Source organism: Ahaetulla prasina, chromosome 2 (genome assembly GCF_028640845.1).
Source record: "Ahaetulla prasina isolate Xishuangbanna chromosome 2, ASM2864084v1, whole genome shotgun sequence".
NCBI classification, from domain to species: Eukaryota; Metazoa; Chordata; class Lepidosauria; order Squamata; family Colubridae; genus Ahaetulla; species Ahaetulla prasina.
In genome coordinates, this window is record NC_080540.1 from 80361296 (window position 1) to 80382116 (window position 20821).

At 37.8% G+C, this 20821-nt stretch overlaps 1 protein-coding gene across 1 annotated transcript; it reads right to left on the bottom strand.

Moving 5' to 3' along the window:
* Window positions 1–631: 631 nt before the first annotated feature.
* FAM53C (family with sequence similarity 53 member C) lies at window positions 632–19969 on the bottom strand. Its single transcript, XM_058168366.1, is given in 7 exon segments — window positions 632–1052; window positions 5106–5833; window positions 8863–8920; window positions 13391–13438; window positions 13440–13619; window positions 17871–18020; window positions 19773–19969. Coding segments are annotated over 5 exon segments (1140 nt in total). The 5' UTR covers window positions 13470–13619; window positions 17871–18020; window positions 19773–19969; the 3' UTR covers window positions 632–776.
* Between the last annotated feature and the right edge of the window lie 852 nt (window positions 19970–20821).

Consider the following 20821-nt stretch of genomic DNA (forward strand, 5'->3'; position numbering starts at 1 on the left):
CCACAAAGTTTTGAGAGATAACATACAGCATCATTCAAAAACTGTTCTCATGTACATTTTTGTATGTCTGGCAAACAGAAAAATGTTAATTCTTTTCAATGGAATAAAATAAAGCTTTATAGTCAGACAACAGGATGGTATTTCTTAAATTCAAAAACAAAGGGCAAAATGCTTATTTTTGGAACAATTCTTCAGAGAAAAACAAATGTCTATGCAATGTGGAGTTTAATTTTGCTGCTTTTCTGTATCTTCCTATATTACGCTGTAGATTAGAACTCAAAGCTGACAAGTAATGTGGATGAAGATTCATCCAGTAAAAACACTTGACAGGATTGTAACATGATTTCAAATTACCGTATCACTGTATTTTTTAATTTTAAAAAATCAATCGATTGTATTGTTATGCTTATATGTAGGACTTTATTAAGTATATATCATATTTTCTTTCTTTTAAGTAAAGGTCTCCGAGTGTTGTGATCTGGGACAAACCAAAAAGATTGCCAAGAAAAGCAAATTTGTCAAATTGCTGACAAGGTTTTCTTCCTGTCTCCTTATGTTTGACAGGCTTGATCATCCCATCTTAGAGACATACAACTCCCTTTAGTAATTTCTTTTTATTTTCTCTTTTAATACAAAAGAAACAAGCAGACAAAACCCCGTTATCCTACCGCCACTTTCCCTTCTACCCCCACCCCGCTCCCCCACCCTCATCCAGGAGTGCAGCCTCCCTTTGCGGCTGACTCCAAAGTCAGTTTTTCAAGGAGACATCCAAAATGCTAGTTCTCTTCAATCAACGTTAGATCCAGATCACTAAAGTCTGGTTGAAAGAGTGTCCTTTTGCTTGCTAAATTCCAATTTATTTGTCTTGCTGCTTGTACTGCTGCTGCTTCTTCTTCATCATCATCCTCTTCACTTTCACTGAGCACCTGGATACAATTATTAATGGGACTGCAAGGAGCTGAGGGTGATTGTGGGCTGCAAGTCAAGAGCCATGATGGATAGCCACCTTCCTCAGATTTGTCTAACTGACAGACTTCCCCTGCAAATGGTTTCTGTCAAAAAAATAAAGAAATGTATATTTCAACTCATTTATCTTGTGTTCTAATGTCAACTTGTAGGCATACACATGTTCAGGTAAATTAGAATACTACTATGACTTACTATAGCAATTGTTCAGTTCCATAAATTAAATATCATTATCAAAATTGCATTATTATATAAGGAGCTGCTATTGTGACTAAATACCAGAGACATTTTAAGTGTTCAGCTTGCTGGGATAGACATAAATGTTCAAAAAATGCTTTTATTAACAAACAAAATCTGTCAAGTCTATGGCAAATAGAGCTCCTATACTTTCTGAAACATTCTAGATACACATAATTGTTCTATTGACATCTCTACTACTCCTAGGCTATCTTTATTATTTTATAGTAATTTTATCTATGGTCTCGCCAACCTCTGGCTATAGATTGCATAACAGATAATCCTTGGTTAACAACCACTTGTTCAAAGTTATGATGGCAATGAATGTGTGCTACTTACGATCAGTCCCTGAAGTTCCATTTGTCCCAGTACCCATTCAGTCATGTGATCACCACTTGTGACCTTCCCTGTTGGCTTCCCATAACCAAACTCAATGGGGAAGCCGGCAGGAATGACTTCGGCAACTTTCTCCCAATTCTGCAACACCCACTCACGCCTAGCCACACTTGTGCTGAACTGCAGCAGCCGCCACCTGTGCATTCTGCCCTCCAGAGCACCGATCCCATTCCATGCCCAGCCATGCCTACATTGAGCTGCAGCAGCCACCTATGTTCTATCCAGAGCACTCACCCAGCCACCCATGCGCCGTTTACAAGCCACTTGCGATTTGCGACTTTTTGTCAACTTCCCCACTTCTTTTGCTTGTTGGAAGCTGGCAGAAAGTACTGAGGAAGTCCTGACTTACAGTGGGGTAAAAAAGTATTTAGTCAGCCACCAGTTGTGCAAGTTCTCCCACTGAAAAAGATGAGAGGGGCCTGTAATTGTCATCATAGGTATACCTCAACTAGGAGAGACAACATGAGAAAACACATCCAGAAAATCACATTGTCTGATTTGTAATGAATTTATTTGCAAATTATGATGGAAAATAAGTATTTGGTCACCAACAAACAAGCAAGATTTCTGGCTCTCACAGACCTGTAAGTTCTACTTTAAGAGGCTCCTCTGTTCTCCACTCATTACCTGTATTAATGGTACATGTTTGAACTTGTTATCAGTATAAAAGACACCTGTCCACAACCTCAAACAGTCACACTCCAAACTCTACTATGGTGAAGACCAAAGAGCTGTCGAAGGACACCAGAAACAAAATTGTAGACCTGCACCAGGCTCGGAAGACTGAATCTGCAACAGGCAAACAGCTTGGTGTGAAGAAATCAACTGTGGGAGGAATAATTAGAAAATGGAAGACATACAAGACCACTCATAATCTCCCTCGATCTGGGGCTCAATGCAAGATCTCACCCAAAATGATCACAAGAACGGTGAGCAAATATCCCAGAACCACACATGGGGACCTAGTGAATGACCTGCAGAGAGCTGGGACCAATGTAACAAAGGCTACCATCAGTAACACATTACACCGCCAGGGACTCAGATCCTGCAGTGCCAGACATGTCCCCCTGCTTAAGCCAGTACATGACCGGGCCCGTCTGAAGTTTGCTAGAGAGCATTTGGATGATGCAGAAGAGGATTGGGAGAATGTCATATGGTCAGATGAAACCAAAATAGAACTGTTTGGTAGAAACTCAACTCGTCTTGTTTGGAGGAGAGAGAATGTTTAGTTGCATCCAAAGAACACCATACCTACTGTGAAGCATGGGGGTGGCAACATCTTGCTGTGGGGCTGTTTCTCTGCAAAGGGACCAGGACGACTGATCCGTGTAAAGGAAAGAATGAATGGGGCCATGTATCGTGAGATTTTGAGTGCAAACCTCCTTCCATCAGCAAGGGCATTGAAGATGAAACCTGGCTGGGTCCTTCAGCATGACAATGATCCTAAACACACCGCCTGGGCAACGAAGGAGTGGCTCCGTAAGAAGCATTTCAAGGTCCTGGAGTGGCCTAGCCAGTCACCAGATCTCAACCCCATAGAAAACCTTTGGAGGGAGTTGAAAGTCCGTGTTGCCCAGCGACAGCCCCAAAACATCACTGCTCTAGAGGAGATCTGCATGGAGGAATGGGCCAACATACCAGCAACAGTGTGTGAAAACCTTGTGAAGACGTACAGAAAACGTTTAACCTCTGTAATTGCCAACAAAGGATATATAACAAAGTATTGAGATGAACTTTTGATATTGACCAAATACTTATTTTCCACCATAATTTGCAAATAAATTCGTTACAAATCAGACAATGTGATTTTCTGGATGTGTTTTCTCATGTTGTCTCTCCTAGGTGAGGTATACCTATGATGACAATTACAGGCCCCTCTCATCTTTTTCAGTGGGAGAACTTGCACAACTGGTGGCTGACTAAATACTTTTTTACCCCACTGTAAAAGCAATAGGGATTACCAGGATCGCCGTTGCTAAGCAACATGATCCTACAACATTCCACTTTACAACCACATCACTTTGTGACAAATTCCAGTTCAATTACCATTGTTTAAAAGAGGACCCACTTGTGGACTAATCCGGAAACAAATTCAACATTTTTCCATTAAAGATCATTGAGTAATTTTTTGCTTGTGAATTAAAAAAACACAGGACCTACAGTGGATTGCTTTGTTCTAAGTATGAAGAACACTGTGAGCTGTCTTCAGCTACTTTGGTTCTAATTCTCCCTGCTCATGAATGGTTTCAAATAACCTTTGGCTCTTCTAACAAAAAATTAATATCCTGCTAATACAGGTTATTATAAATTCCAGCATGCATCAAGACAAAATTATTTCACTGATATTACCTATTTTGTCTGCATGAAAAGAACCAAGCTCAAAAGAGCACAGACGACTGTTCAAAATTATTTCAATATAATTGCCAATGCAAGTCTCCTCTTTGGAAGGATCTGTGTTATATATGATCTGGTCTGCCATTTCTAATAAATATACATGGAGCAAAGTCCTCAATTTACAACACAATAGAGACCAAAAATTAGTTAAGTGGTGCAATCATTCAGGCATTACGTGACGGAACACAGTTTTACCATTTTTGCCCTGACATCACATGACTGCAACTTAGGACCTTGCCTGTCGGCCTCCTGATTGATTGGTTTGGAAGGTCGCAAATGGCAAGTGACTGCAGGATGTTGCAACAGTTGTACATGTGTGATGGTTGCCAAATGACCGACTCATGATCACATAACTAGAGGGATGCTGCAGCAGTTGTAACTGCAAGGACCAGTCATAAGTCACTCTTTTCAGTGCTGTAATAACTTCAAATGGTCATTAAACAAATTGTTGTAAGCTGATGAATTTTGTTGGTGTCGTATACAGGTAAATCCTCAACTTGCAACTGGTTGCTTAGTGACTCTTTGAAGTTACAATGGGCTCCCAAAAGTTATTTATGGTTTAGATTTGAAGACAACCTGGCTCCTTTCTCATTCTGGGCTTGGCAACTGGCCCACATGTATGACCGTTTGTAGCATCCCATGGTCATGTGACTGCAATTTAGTGGGGTTTTTTGCTGGAAATCAGCATTTAATTCCTGGGTTTCAGCAAAGAACACCCACTGCAGACAAATGAGTTTGCTTAACCACCGTGGATTCACTTAACATTCATGGCGATTGACTTAACCACTACTGCAAAAAATACTGTAAAATTGGGTAGGTCATGTGATGACCCACTTAATGACTAGCACAACTTTGCAGGCACAATTACAGTTAAAAATCGAAGACTATCTGTAGATAATCCCCCATGTTTTCCACACTGTCCTGTACTCATTTATTGCTTAGCACCATATAGTTGTTGAATATAATGTGTTTTGCTGCATGGAAAAATCCAATTTTATTTCAGTGGTTTTTCACTTTTTTACTTCCCTTTCACTTCACCTTTTCATTGATTTTACAGGGAGGTTTCAACCAACTTGGCTCCAAAGCCAGGTAAATGATGCTTCCTTTCTTACCTGATTCATCTTGTAGAAATCAAGTGAGGGCCTATGCCACCTCACATCCTCTTCATGGCGCCGCTTGAGACCACATTTCCTGGTGTCCAAGTCACAAGGCTGCGAGCGGCTGCGAGGGAGGCTGTGCTGGTGCCGAAGGAGCTCTGGTGTGGAAGTGGTAGAGCTCTGGGGGGATGGCAAGAATCTGACCGGTGACAGAGAGAAACGGCGTTGCAGGGGGTAGGGCTGCAAAGTCTCTCCTGTCTCCCATGGTACACTTGCTGGCGATTCTCGAGACAGAGCCAGACTGAAAAATGGTGGGCTCCTGCCACCAACAGCACCATCTTGAACACACTGATAAGAGGCACTGGGGACTGGATTGAAGCAAAGTCTGTTGGCTTCCTGAACCAGGTTCTGGGATTGTACTGCTAAAGTGTCCACTCCACTGGTCTCCCGACGTTTGATATGTGTCCACACTTTGGAGCCCAGGGGCCTCCAAACAGCTTGCCAGCGGGATAGGTCTTCGGGCACTGAGAGTGAACGACAGTGTCTTTTGGTAGGGGGCACAGAAACTTTTTCTGAAACTAAAGAGTTGGTGGCCAGTGCTTGGGATGCAAGATTGTTCAGAGGGCTGTTTTCTGGGCTGCAAGTTGGCAAGGGAAGGCTTAGGCTGGACTGTTGGTAAGGAACCGTATTGTCTTGGAGATGGATCTTTGGACAGGGAGCTAGGTCCCTCCATGAAGTCCCCTCTGTAAAGAATAACACAAGACAGGAAATTTAAGTTGAGAGGCAAAGCTGTCATCCAGATCAACTTAGTTAAATATTCTATGACATGTGATTTAACAAAAAGATACTGGATTTCTCACATGAAATTGAAACACCTTCCAGCCTCCTCCTTTAAACATTTTAAAAATAAATATATATATATATATATATATAAACAACAACTGTCGAATAAAGATCTGCCTAGTTAATATAATGACTCATAAAAGATCTGAATTTAATAACTCTTCTCTACTTCCATTAAAATGTTTAATTCTCCAGCCAAATATTCACAATTTGTTCTTTCTAGTCCCTTAATTATGATAATGGTAGATACATAAGAGGTTTCTGAATTAAAGATGTGATTATTTCTTATACTGAAAAGGAGATATTTATGAATCAAAAAAAGAATAATGCGTCTTGGAGAAAATCATGTTCATAGCATACAGAAAGAGGTTTACATCATCTATATCTAGACACCACCTTCTCTATGGCCTACAATCCGCTCATTGGAGATTAAAATCTAGAAAAAGTTTCCTTAGGTCAACAGAAGACTTCAAAGAATTTAAAAGCAGAGAGAAGCTATGAAAAGTTACAAAGAACCAACACTGATGGATCCATCGGGAGAGCTGGAACCTGGGTCTGGCAAGTATGGAAAACACTGAATAGACCATGCACGGGTATAACAAAATCCAGAGATACTCTGAACACATGGCACTATCCAGTAGCTTTTCCCCTTTGTGATTGTAGTGACATGCAGACAACAACACATATGTTAACCTGTCCTTTGTGTCTTGATCAATTGAGGACCTCATGACAGCACCACAGAATGCAATTAATGTTGCTACTTTCTAGGCAGGATCTGTTTAACTTGTTTAATCTTGTATTTTATACTTTATGTCATATAGTATACCTTATTTTAATTGTGATGTTTCTGACATGAATAAACAAACATTGTTGCATTCCATTTATAGTTGGATGTAGTTAAAAGGGGAAAAATATACACTATCACTTTTATTTCTTTCTACTGGAGAAACTAAAAGAGAGAGAGAGAAAACTGATTGAACAATGGAGAACACACTTTTGGTTTATTTAAAAACTTCCTGTTTTCAAATGTTCAGCATCCCTGAGGATATAGGGCTGTTGTTCTCTTCCAACTATATGGAGAACTACATCTAATGCACCTACTGGATTATATTATAGCTACTTCCTTCCTAGTCATATGTTTAGAAAAGAAAGGCAAAAAAACATACTATTTTAATTCTGTTAAGATTCCTTTGCCCAACACCCTGTGTAACTGCAAAAACAGCCAGAATTACTCGTGAAAATCATCAAATGGGTGAAGTACTAAGTTAAAAATACATGCAGCTATGAAGTAAACACACAGAAGAAACTCTTAAGAGTTACCTGTTTTTATATGTATGACATTGGCTTTTTCAAAATAGCTAAAAATCAATACTGATTATTTGAGCCAAAAAGGTCCACCCGCAAATAAAAATATTTGTTAGGTTTGGACATGCAATTAAGGGAACTAATCTATAGTGTAAGGAACAGACACCAGACAGTGAACACCAGATAGATTACGAAACATAAAATTATTTTAGACAAGACAGAAGGGAGGAGAGTCATTATTGTAAGACCAACAGAATGATAGCCATATTAAATAACTGATTCAGCTTTGACATCATAGTTAATATATAGCAGCATAAGCAATAGATATTATAGAACTCTAAAGACATATTCTTTTAGTTTTGCTTAATTTGAAAAGTAACATTTTGTAGAAGAAACAAGATCCCTGAATTAGATTCAAATTCTGACAGGCCAGCAATAATCTATACAGTAAGTAAGTGAATAGGTTTAAAGCCAAATTTTGTGTTTTACAAGCTATCTAGAAACTTGCTAAGGAGAAAAGTAAAAATTATGGCATTTATTACCTTAAACAATACTTACAGCCAATGCATTAAAACATTTATATAGAAACTATTCCGATTCCAAATGTTTACAATATAATGGTGTTTTAAGGCAAATTGCTGTACAATATATGATAATAATTATATAATATAGTCACAAGATGATCAGAACAATTACAGGAATGATCCATTTTGGGAAAGTGCATTTCTCTCTTGTATAAAATGTGCCTAAAAGGAATTGGGTACGAGTTAGTGACTAAACAATAAAAAAAGAAATCATACAGCAAATAAAAGTCTTAGTTTTAAAAATAAAAGCTATTTTATTCAGGAGTCAATTTCAGGAACAAGTTGCTTTATTTTAAGGGCCATTTAGGAATCCTGAAATATATATAGCTTAAAATATGACTTTATAACTAATATTATTCCAATATTCTATTTGTAATAAGTGGTAGCATATTAATTTTAAAATTTAGAATATATGCTTTGATTTGTTCATCTTGAATTTCTTATACTGCATACTACAATTGCTCTATTTATGTATTAAGGTTGTTATACTATTGACTATTAAAGTCCCTTTAAAATTATTCATCAGTAAGTTTTTACTTTTTTGCTAGGGCCAGTTTGTAGAAAAAGTTAACTTTTATGTATATTATACATCCTAAAATGCTTATGTAAGAATACCATTGGAACTATTTATTCAAGTCTATACATTTACCATAGGAAGCAGCTAATATGGATACTGCAACATGAAACTATTGAGAACTTCCAGTATAAACATACAGAAATAAGAAACCTAGAGTTTAAAACCTATTAAACTTTTAAACTTTTCCTTCCTCTATAGATTGCCTGAAAATAGTAGTTCCTGTTACTATTTAAATATTCTTCCAGCTTTTATCATAGTGATCACTGATTAAAAATGAACATTTGCTATTTCGACCAAATATTAATTTAAGAAGAGTAACAGTATCTCAAATATATAGCCCAGACAAGGAGACCAGAAAATAAGTTTATCTTGTTAACTATGAGCTTCATGTAGAAAACATAAGAAGAAAAAGAAGACAAGAGATGTAGGCACAAAGGATGGAAGTCCAGCCAGATGTTCTTACCAGGCGCTATCTGGAAGGGGCTGCCACAGCTGGCCACATTTGCATGATCGGGCAAAGGCTAGGAAGGGAAACACAGAGTCACCATATCACAGCAAGGACCAGCACTTTATAAACACGTTTAGTTCTGCAATTCCCACCATTAAGCTTCTCGTAACAACCCAATTTCATTTATGAGATTCTAACAGCATTCAAATATGATGCCCATTTCCCAATTCCTACAGCATTCTCTCTAAGTACACAATATTTAAGTTTTACCTCAAGGGAATCTTTCTAACATTTCAATTAAACTGAAAGCTGAGACAGTTGGGACAAAATAATCAATCAGAAACTATGATTTACTCAAGCTTGATCACTAGACTTCCATACCATGCTGTCAACCATAAACTATTAACTATGATGTTTGACAGAGTTTTAAAATTTCCCATTTATGCTTTGCCCATATGTGAAAATGTGAAATGTGAAAATGCCCGTGGAAAACTTTTTTTACATTTTATCCATGAAAATAATTTACTTGTTTAGTTGGGTTCCATTTTTCTGTGCTGTAATTTTTTCAATTTTTCAAAAGCTCTCTGAATCAATGACAATATATTGTTAATTATTTATCTGTACAAAAGCTCTATTATTAAGAAAATGAGCAGGTGTAAGATAGTTTTCTGAAATATGATTCACCTGATTATCTACATTCTACTATCTTCAAAAATCATTAACAATGACAAAATATGCCTGATTGAATTTCATGTCCTGCAGAAAATTAGTGGAAAGGCCCATTTATGGCACCTTTATCCCTCTCCATCCTGCAATGTTTTGCTTTCAAATGCTGACAGACTAACACGTAGCCATGTTACAGGGGCTTATTTTCTATTCCAGATCACTAGTTTTCTGTTGCATAGCTTCATCTACTCAAAGAACATCACAAGAACAAACTTGACTGTACCTTTCCTGCAAAAGCTTCATTAGGCCACATCCCATTCTTAGAAGTCTACACCTCAGTGTTCAAACTTCTGGATGGAAAAGATAAGTTCTGTTCCTGGCTGCACCTGCAGGGACTTTGTGCTGCTATAATGTATTAATTTCCAGGCACGTTCACCGTGGACTCCAGACCTAAAAAGAATCAGGAAGCACATGCTTCATATTCCACTGAATCACTCCCTTTTAATTTATATTTTGATACAGGAGCATATTGTCCTTGGTTTTTCAAGTCAGGTCAGCTCTCCTTAGGTTACAAGGATAGTCTGTGGAGGGAATTTCTTTGTACAGCTGTTTCTGCCCCTATTAAGAAAAAAAAAACATGGAAAAAGTACAGACACAGAAATGCTTTACGTTAAATGATTAGGGTGACTGGAAATTAAGATTGAAGTCATGCACACAAGCTTAAAATTGGTGGGAGAATAGGACAGCCTTTACCCTGGTTCATCTTATCCTCCAGTTGCATTGTTGCTAGATCGGGAGACTCTGCTCATGCTTTAGTATCCTCTATCTCATTGCAACATAGTGCATGTTGGGCTATCTTTGGAAAGCATTCAGAAGCTTCAGCTGATCCATAATATACCAGCATGTCTAGTATTGCATGTACCAAAGTATGCCCATGTAATACTTCAGATGTGTGAGCTATATTAGTGTTCCCAGTATTCTTCCAGGTGCGATTCAAAGTGCTGGCTATCACCTTTAAAGCTCTACATGGCACAAGGCCAGATCACACATGAGCCTGCCTGTTTCCATTCATTTGTGCACATCTCACCAGATCTGGCAGGGTGAGCATGTGCTGGATCTCTTTAGTGATCAAACTCATGTCATCACGGTGGCGTCATGTGACGTATCGTGACTTTTCCCCCCTTCACTAAACTGGGCGTGGGCATGGCCAGAGTGTGACACATCTGGCCCACGGGCCACGAGTTTGACAGCCCTGCTTTAGTGAAATAGGGTCATTATACGGACATGAGGGACATTTCTTTTCTGTTGCCATGTCTGCCAGTGGAACAACTTCCCCTTGTAAGTCACGATAGCACTGACCCCAATGGCCCTAAGGAAAGTTGTAATAAAACTAGTTTTTCTCATATAAGCATTAAGGCTAAGTTGTTAATGGGGTTTGATGTTAGTGAATTTTATATTAAGGATTAGGTGTGAGATACCTTGACTTTCATATTCTGCATATTACCGGTATATTTCACTGCTTTTTTGCATCTGCATTTATACTGTTTTTATTGTTTAGCACTGTGACGTGTCCAGAGTTATTTGTTTAAGATCAGTGACCATATAAAGTTTATGAATAGCAATCCTTCGAAAACAAGCAATTTCATATAAACTGAGTTTCTATACTTCTGCCGTAAAGGCTGCATTTAGAAGCCTCTGACATTTAGCATGGAATTGTTCTGACACCAATTCTTGTCAATGTACATGTGCAAAATATTTGCTTAATATTAATAGCAAAATATTTGCTTAACCATCATCTATGGAAGCAATAGCAAAATATTTGCTTAACCATCATCTATGGAAGCAATACACTTCGTATTTATTCCCTCAAGTAGCAGAATATTGTAAGATAGGAACAGGCAAATAGCACCATCAGAAGGTGATGGCAATAGTGGTAACATCAAACAAAACCAGGAGGTGAGAAAGGCCTGAAATAAACATAAGTTTTCCTAATTTTTCTAATTTATTCTATCATGTCATCTTAATTTTATGAGAAGAGAATATGATATTACAAGCTACTGCAACAAACTGAACTCCTAATACTTACCACAGGCTTATTATGTGATCCAAGTAAACAAATTTGTACTTATCTGAAATTTTTCTTCTGCAAACGCCACAATTTCAAGAACTCTGTTACCAGTTTTTATTATTTTGATTTTTTTTTAGTTCACAGAATATCTCTTATCCTCACTATTCTTTAATAAAATTCAGTCTGCTTTCCCCATAAATGCAATACAACTGTTATGCTAAATCAAAGCAGAGAAGCATGTGGTTCAGAATTTATTTTAGGAGTGGCCAGCCAGAAGGTGAAAAAATATTGTAAGTGGAATATATTAGCAAAATTCTTCCATCTATTGTGACTACAGCTACCTGTAGCCCATAATTTATGCAGTAGGTATCATCATGCAGCACTGAAAATAGCCTTTCTGTTCTTAAACAGGCCACCAATGACATTTTTCTAAAGGAAGAGAATCTATTACCCACCACAATGAAATTTAATCCCAAATGACACTAGTAGTTTGATAAACATACAAATATATGGGGTGGGTGGATCAGAGAAGAGCCTAATGATGCTTCTATTGATTTTTTTAATATTAAAAACTAGTTGTTCCATAATCTCAAAAGCAAACTAGCTAAGCAAGTGTCTAGGAGATCAAAAACTGCTTCAGGTCTACTCAGTTTTATTCTTTCAGCAAGAAAATACCCTGTTGTTGAATGACAGGTTGCTAATTGCTCTTTTTTTGAGCTACCTGTTGCCCATCTCAGCTTTATGTGTATTTTTTAAAAAACACTTAGGCATACAGGTTACAGATTCTTACCCATCTTTTCACATATTTGCTTTTAAAAACGTTCTGCATCTCCTGATTATTGAGATGAGGTGTTGGATAAAGTAAGCATGAAAAATTTCACAGACACTGATACCTGTTCTCTCTAAATAATGGCCTCTTTAAAAATATCACAAATCTACTGCAAAGATACTGGCAGTTTCTGAAGTTATTTTAGCTTTTTCAAGGTGCAGAAGTGAAGCACAGATTATCTGACAAACAAAACTAAAGTAACACTTCCAGAGAAGATGTAAATTGCATAATAAACACCATCCTGTGTCTCTACAGAATCTAGCATACTATCGGTATTGGTTCTTACAGGCAATAATCATTTAGCAACCACAGCTGAGACGGCAACTTGGTTGTTAAACAAAGCGATTGCTAAGTGGATGGTATATTAATTGATTAGTCTTATGACCATATCAAAAATATAAAACAAAAATAAAATATAGGATAAAATAGGCAAAAGGAAAACACAGTAATAAAATATACGTTTGTTGAATATTGCTAAATGAAATCATGACTTTGCTTATGATATTACTTTAGCTTTTCTGTTTTCCAGACCTGTGAAGGTCAGAAATAGGAAAATTGGTCATAAAGTTACTATTTCATTACCACTATTACTGCAAACAGAATCTAAATGAGGCAGTCACCAAAGGATTATCTGTTATTTAACATAAATAAACTGCCCAGAGCCGCTTCAACAGTGAGATAGTGCTGCGTATAATTTAATAAACATAAAACAACTGAACCTTTTTTAGCTCATACAATAGGCTTGCACTAGACTGATAAATAAAAATATCTATTTGAACTGCAAACTTATACCCTAAAGCTGTCTGTTAACTTTTCCTCAGTTTTAAAAAGAGTTTACCACATAACATGGGCAGAAAGCTGTTCAAGATAAAGAGTTCAAAATCTCCTGATCCTGGCATCTGTAGTACATTGATGTTAGTACAATATTGTTAATCTATTAGCAATATATAATAATATATTATAAAAAGAAGAAATCATACCAGGTTGATGCTGAATGATATGCATTTCAATTTCTCCAAGCTCTGCTTTTTGTAGCTGCTCAGTTATCAGTGTGATCATGGCTTCTTAGGAAGGCCTGGCATTTTCTTGAGACTCCAGCACTTGCCAGCCTTCTGCCTTCCTCAGCAAGTCCAGCTGTGTTTAATCATCATCAGTTACCATATCTGCTCATTCACAATCTAGCCAAATTCCATGTCATTCTCCTGACCCCTGCAGGAAACAGACATATTAATGCATCCTACTTGTTCAAGTCTGATCTGTTCCTTAAAACCTGAATGTGCATATTAGTTTCTTCCTTGTATAATCCCTATCTGCAATACGCAGGGAGAAAGCAAAGTCTGACAAGCAAATCAGATTGCAAAACAGTATTTCTTTCTTTTATTAAAAAAATCAAGTTTTGTGTTGGTGGGTGGGTGGGGGTGCTCTGTGTATGTGTATTCTGTCCCAAAGAAGTCCCAGGGCATAAACTACCAGTCAACCAAAAGCATTCCATGATTCTCTTATCTTAAGCAGGACTCAACATCTTGTAGCTTCAGTGATGAACGAGGCTACTTAAATGCCTTTTTGCAGAAACACAAAAACTTTTGACTGTGATTCCTGAAAATTTTATTTTTTATTTATTTATTTCGATTTTTATACCGCCCTTCTCCCGAAGGACTCAGGGCGGTGTACAGCCAAGTAAAAATACACTGTATACACATTAAAAGAAATTTAAAAGGAAACATATTATGATGTGGCCGAAAAATTTAAAACAATTTAAAATCTTAAAATATAAATAACCCCAATAAAATTTTAATCCAGTCCCGCTTGAATAAATAGGTGCATTTTTACAATACCATAATTTATCAAAGGAAAATTCTTAAATAGTTTCCAAAACAATTTAAAAACCCACGTAAGTTAAGCCTCACTTACACATACCACATAGTCCCACTAAATATTCAAATGCTGTAGATAGAAGTGATTGGCACAGTCATCAATGAGTTTCTTGCTATCTGGGAATTTGAATGGCCTGCCTGTCTAAAATCATCTATCATTTCCCTTTTAATTTTTTAAAATTTAATTTTAAAATTTAATTATTATTTTTTAAAATGTTTCAACGGACTCTCCTCCAAAGTTCCAATGCCTTATTTTGTGGCATTGTATCAATTTGTACACAAAATGTACAAATCTAAGGAATTAGATTATCTTTTCTTATTTCAGTATTTATATCTCACCCCAATGAATCAGGTACGGTTAATAAAAATAATTAAAACAACTGCTAATGCCATAAAATTCAAAATATTTTAAGAGTTCTGGTTAAAAGTAGTGAATATTGAATGGAAATTAAAAATAATAAAAACCAACTATCAGAAATAAGGCAGTCAAATGATCATTAGCTACTCCTCAAACGTTCACTGAAATAAAATTCTCTTTACCATCTTCCTCAAAATAGATCTTGCGGGGGTGGTCAGGGCTTCTGAGGACAAACTAATTGTAATGGGGCAGACAATAAGAAGACCTGTCTCCAGGCTCCCACCCCCTCACTCCTAATGAAGAAAGGATCTAAAGCATCCTCTCTCAGCTTAAATATACTGTAAAAGCAGATTCTGTTTGGAGGAGACATTCCTTAAGATATAGGGGCCAAAATCCTCGGGACTTTGTAGTTTAATATCAAAATATTGAACTGTACCCAGAAACCTAGTGGCAATCAAAGCAAGCCTGCAAAATAAATATTCCATGCTATAATAGCTCTGATCTGTTAGCAAGTGAGCAGTTCAGAAAGTGTGCAGCTTCCAAGTAGTTTTCAAAAGCAATAAACTATAACCTCGAGGTGCTAAGGGCGGGAGTTACTGTAACCAACTTTTGTGCTCCAAAAAAGGCTGCAACTGGAATACCAGCTGTGGGTGACCAAAAGACAATTTCTACTTGCTGATCAATCAGGAACCACGCGTCCAGGAGAACCCCAAGATTTGCTCCTTCATGGATAGACTCTCACAGTCTCCAACCACAGGAATCTGACCAAGGTAAAGTACTGATCACAATATCTTCTAGTTCAGAGGTGTCAAACTCACATCGGGGGCATCACATGACATAGTGGGACTTTTCCCTTCGCTAAAATGGGTGTGGGTGTGGCCACCATGTGACACATCCAGCCTGTGGGCTGGGAATTTGACAGCCCTGTTCTAGCTCATATTTCATCTATCCTGAGGTAAAGGCTTCTTCTACATGAGTCAGGCCAAAAAAAGTCTGAGACAAGCCTATGGTTGCAACAGAAGCTATGAATTCTTGATCCCATCCAAATCATATGTTCAGGGCATGGAAACGGGAATTCACCAGCTACCTCCAGTGGGGAAGAATCTAATACCAGTCTTTTAACTTTAGGAGGACAATATGCCAGCAGTATACCTAATTTATCCCCACAACTCAACTTCAAAGGGCATCATTTGTGGGGTAGGACATTTGGTGACAACCAAGATCTCCTGTAAGATCACCACCATCAAACCGCCTGAGCCTTGGAGCCATGGTTACAGAAGCGTTCAAAGTGAGGGCAAATCTTAGACAGAACTACATACCCTTCTTTGTCCAATTAGAATCATTATCATGCCAAATCTAAACATTCATCTACCTCTTAATGTGGAATGTGGTTTTATTATATAGGCTTCTGGTATTTGCAAACAGCAGCCTTAGACTAAGTTGTTAAGTAATCTGGTCTCCTAAACCCATAGAAGAGGTAATTGAGTTGAAACATGGATTGGCATCTAAAGGCCAATCCCATCTCCTCCTAAAAGGAGCTGTGGTGCTGCAGTGGTTAGAATGCAGTACTGCAGGCTACTTCTGCTGGCTGCCAGCAGTTCAGCAATTTGATTCTCACCAGGGTCTAGGCTGACTCATTCTTCCATCATTCCAAGGTTGGTAAAATGGAGACCCAGATTGTTGGGGGCAATATGCTGACTCTGTAAACTGCTTAGAGAGGGCTGTACAGAACTGTGAAGTGGTATATGAGTCTTATTGCTATTGCTAAAACATCTTGCTCAAGGCACACCTTCCTCTGCCATCACAGTGGTAATTTGCCCTTGCTCTTAACACTCCTCCCTTAAGGTCTCAGACCTCTTCCCCCCACCATATTTCCTATAAATATAGTTAGCTGTCCAGAGTTATTTTATATGGGTAGCCACATAATCCAATAATAAATACCTTCTTAAATATATTATGACGAAACATACAATGCTTCATGATAAGGAAACCAAACTAATTACTGTATGCAAAAACATGAACAATCCCATAGTCCATGTAACTGTTTCTTATCAGCATTGCTCAGCATTCAATAAATTGGATTATAAATTACAGTAAACTATTTAATATTGCCATCTTTACCCCAGTTTGCGATTCCTCTCTTCATTTGTATAATTAATCTCTCATGTTGTATTTTACTAAATTTACTTCAATTTTCAATATACTTTATTTTCTTTTCGAACACCTTGTTTATTTACCATTTTGTTTTGTACAAGTTAATGAAAATTAACAGTACTATTTGTTTATCAGCAGAGACAAACTTTGTTATGTATTTTTTTAAAGTGAGCAAAACAATTTTTAAACTGTAGCAGAGACAAATTATTTGTTTCATTCATTCTTAGGAAAAGCAGATTAATATTTAAACGATATTTTGAATATTGCAAAGTTCAAATCCTCTGCACATTTTACCTATAAATAACACTGGATAAATGTGTCTTATGTCTAAGTACATAGCAACAGGTTTTCATTGCAACTAATCTAGTCTTTGTAGTACAATCCAATACATATCAGCATACTTGCTGATTTCAATAAAGCTTATTTTTGAGGAAGAATACTATTTTGTCAATATATAGAGTAATCTAGTTCACAAATCATGCTGTCCTAACATCTTTAAGAATAATATGTTGATTAAACCACAATCAGCTATTTGTACCAAGCTATAAATTATAATTCACAAATCATAATGGCTAGGATTACACTGCATTTGAAGTCAAAACAAAATAAGTTTATGGGTTAATTTTATAAACTCAGTCAATTATAACTATTCAAGGATTAGTATAACTCACTCATCATTTAATCACAAGTGACTGTATTTCAGATTAAAATAGTTGGCAGCCTAACATCTATCTTAAAGAAATTAGAAAAAAACAGGAAAGATCTTAATGATTTGTTTCTGAAACCATACTTTAATTATTTTTTTATGTTTCATTTCTTAATTATTTTTTAGTATCTTTAACTTTCACAATATCCTTTCTGCTCAAATATTAATAATAAAAGTGTTACAAAAAAAAACTTTTTGCTATCATGGGGGGAAGGGGCTCCATAGATTTAGTAGCCTTATCATTTAAAGTAAATAATGATTGCATATAATGATAGAGAAAAATAGAATTCTAAAGACAAAAAAATACTATACAAAGGAGAAAGGGCTTTTATTAGAAATCTAGTACTAATTTAAGTAGATTTGCTCACATTCAGTCTCTCCATCTTCCTCTTCTTACCGCCCGGTTTTATTCTCTTCTTCATTGCTTGCTTTAAATGTTAAGGTCTTTTAGGTTGGACACCTACCCCCTTGTTTATATTTGCTTTTGAAATTCAGGGAGGTAGAATATACTAGTGGTGCTAAATAAGTAGAAACAATAAAAATGGATATTCAAAAATGTTAGAGTCATTAAGAATTAAGAGGGCTATCTAAAAAAACCTTTTTATCCTACATTTTAAAGAGATACCTACAACAGTTCAGTTACTATTACAAATTAACTGCAATTGTAAATTGAGGCTTTGTTCACACAACATGCAAGCCCATAATTAACCCAGCTGTCAGGGTACATAGTGCATACTAACCAATAAATTAAATATACAGTACTGGCTGGGTTTGCACAATGCAGAGAGTGTCACACACTTTATTTTATCCTAGCAAGTTATGCAAAACCAGGCTTACTTTGGAGCAAATTAAGTTAATGGAACTTGTTCCTCTACAGTTCTACGTTTTCTATTTCACTTAAAAGAAATAATCATTAAAATCAACATTATACTTATCATACATAGGTGTTTATAAAATTTCCTCAACTTTTTCTGGGTTAAATGTGCCTTAGGTGCCAATCTAGACAATTTATATTAGCTCTATTTTAAATTTAATCAAGAATTGTCATCCTGATTCATTTAGCAGTTAACAGAATATACTAGATTTGCATCTGAAAGAAGTTCAGACCTCTGCTCAGTCAGGGAGCCTACTGGGTGGCCTTGAATAAGTCAGTATCTTTCCACTTTAACTATTAGGACTATTGTGAGAATCAGCTAAAGCATGTACCATAATCTTCCACAGAACTCAAGTAAATAATGTAAAAGAAGTGTGGAAGAATAGATAGAATTTAAATCTTGTATTATCTGGAAAACACGTCCTGATTATTCTTCACCACCGTTAGCCAAAATTATTATTTTGCTTCATTTCCTGTTCTGCAATTATATACTGCATCTTCCTGTACTCCTCCTTATTTTAATAGCTTCAGGTCATGGGCCTTTAAAGGCTCCAGATAAATGAAGCCATTTTACTTGATGCCTTTTAACATTAAAGCCGAGCATGCCATTGCCAACCCCTTAAAAGAAAGTATTTTCTTCTGCAGTTGCTTTCTCATCCTGGTCTCTAATTTGATTTCATTCAGTTCCTTCAATTACATAATTACCTACTTAGTAAGCACAAATCAGGAGGTAGGCCTTAAGCAACCTCAGGGTTCCCTGCTACAAGACACATACTAGTACGACTCCACGCCAAGACTGTGTATCACAAGCAGTGTGATTCGACTGCTTTTAAGAATGGGTCCCATCAACCTAGTTTTAGAAATGCATCCACAGGGGACGCAGTCTCTTAACAAAGCAGGCCCTGTTCCACCCTCTTCCGAAGGAGCCAATCACCTCCTCCCCACTTCTCCACCGAGGCCCTCCATTCCACCCCAAATTCCCATACAGATTCACCCACTTAGCGACAACAGCCACCTCCTTGCCCGAAATCCCCACCTTGCTTCTCTCTCTCTCTCTCGCCATCAAATCCCCCCCCACCTCCCGCATAAAAACAAAACCACCCCGACTTCCTTTTTTATGACAACATGTCCACAAGCCCCCATCTCTCACAAAGACCATCCCACCTTAGCCTGCTGCTTTACCCCCTCACGCCCAGTGTCCCCCCTCCCCTCCCCACATTACCCACTCAAGCTCTGCAGCCCCTTCGGCACGTACCCAACACCTGATCCTCTTCCCACACGCCTGCTGGAGGGGGCGGCAGCTCCAACACCTCGCGGCGGCTCAGCCAGAGAAGTAGTGCGCCCCAATAGTCTCAAGCGCCCCCCACTCCCTATTCTAAACACCGCTGGAACCAACCATCTAAACTGAAGGGAGATTGCCTCCTGGACTCTCAAGCACTGGCACCCGCTGCCGGCCGGCCCTCTCCGTCTTCCAGCTGCCGCCCCCACCCGGCGGCCCGGGCTCCCAGCCCCCCGCCAGGAGCCTCCGCTCCCCTTTCCGTCGGGAGTGGATCGACCTGCTTGGGCCGAACCAAGCACACAACAGGGGGGGGGGAAGGGGGGTCAAATATCTCAGGGGCAATCGAGAAGGCAGTTTCAGAAACAAGACTCACGCATCCGTCCGGAGCTAACACACGCCTCCCTCCGGCTACGAAAAGATTTCATCTTTTACGAGGCACACTCTCGGCCCCACAAATACAACCCCCCCCCGGACCGTACCACGTAGCAAAGTATGACGGGATACGTAGTACAATGTGGTGGGGTTTTTTTTGTGTGTGACTAGGATGGACAACCTTTGGATAACGGGGGTGCAATTCGTTCTTTGGATTTCTTCCCAGCCACAGGCATGGTTGAAATTCTGAGATTGCTCAACTTTATTAAATGCATATTATTTCCGAATTCATATTGTATGGTAAAATTATATCTAAAATATAGCTTGACAGGCATGTCAAGAGTAATTTGCTTTCTACTAGACATCTACATAATTCCTATCTGAAATTGCACAACAGCCAACTGAGACTATTACTCTTGAATGTTGACCCTTCCGTTAAGGGGAAAAAAGTATCTCCAAGTCTACTTATAAAAAGCATAAACCAACAGCTATTGCCCTGATTGGAACAAAGTATGACAGATTGTAGAAGTGTAATGAATAATTACAGCATACTCCAACATTTGTTAAGTTTCAGTAAAGCAAATATTTACTTTCAGAAGAGTACATAACTTGTATTAAAACATGCTTACTTATAGTTAACATAACCCAATCAATGTGTTGTACTATCCACCTACCAAACATTTGGGCTGAGTTTGCAGATCTACAAAGCTAAAATGCAGTGAGCTAATTTCTAGTTCTATGTATCATATGAATATAGTTCTAGAATTATAACTTAATACTATCCTCATGTCTAA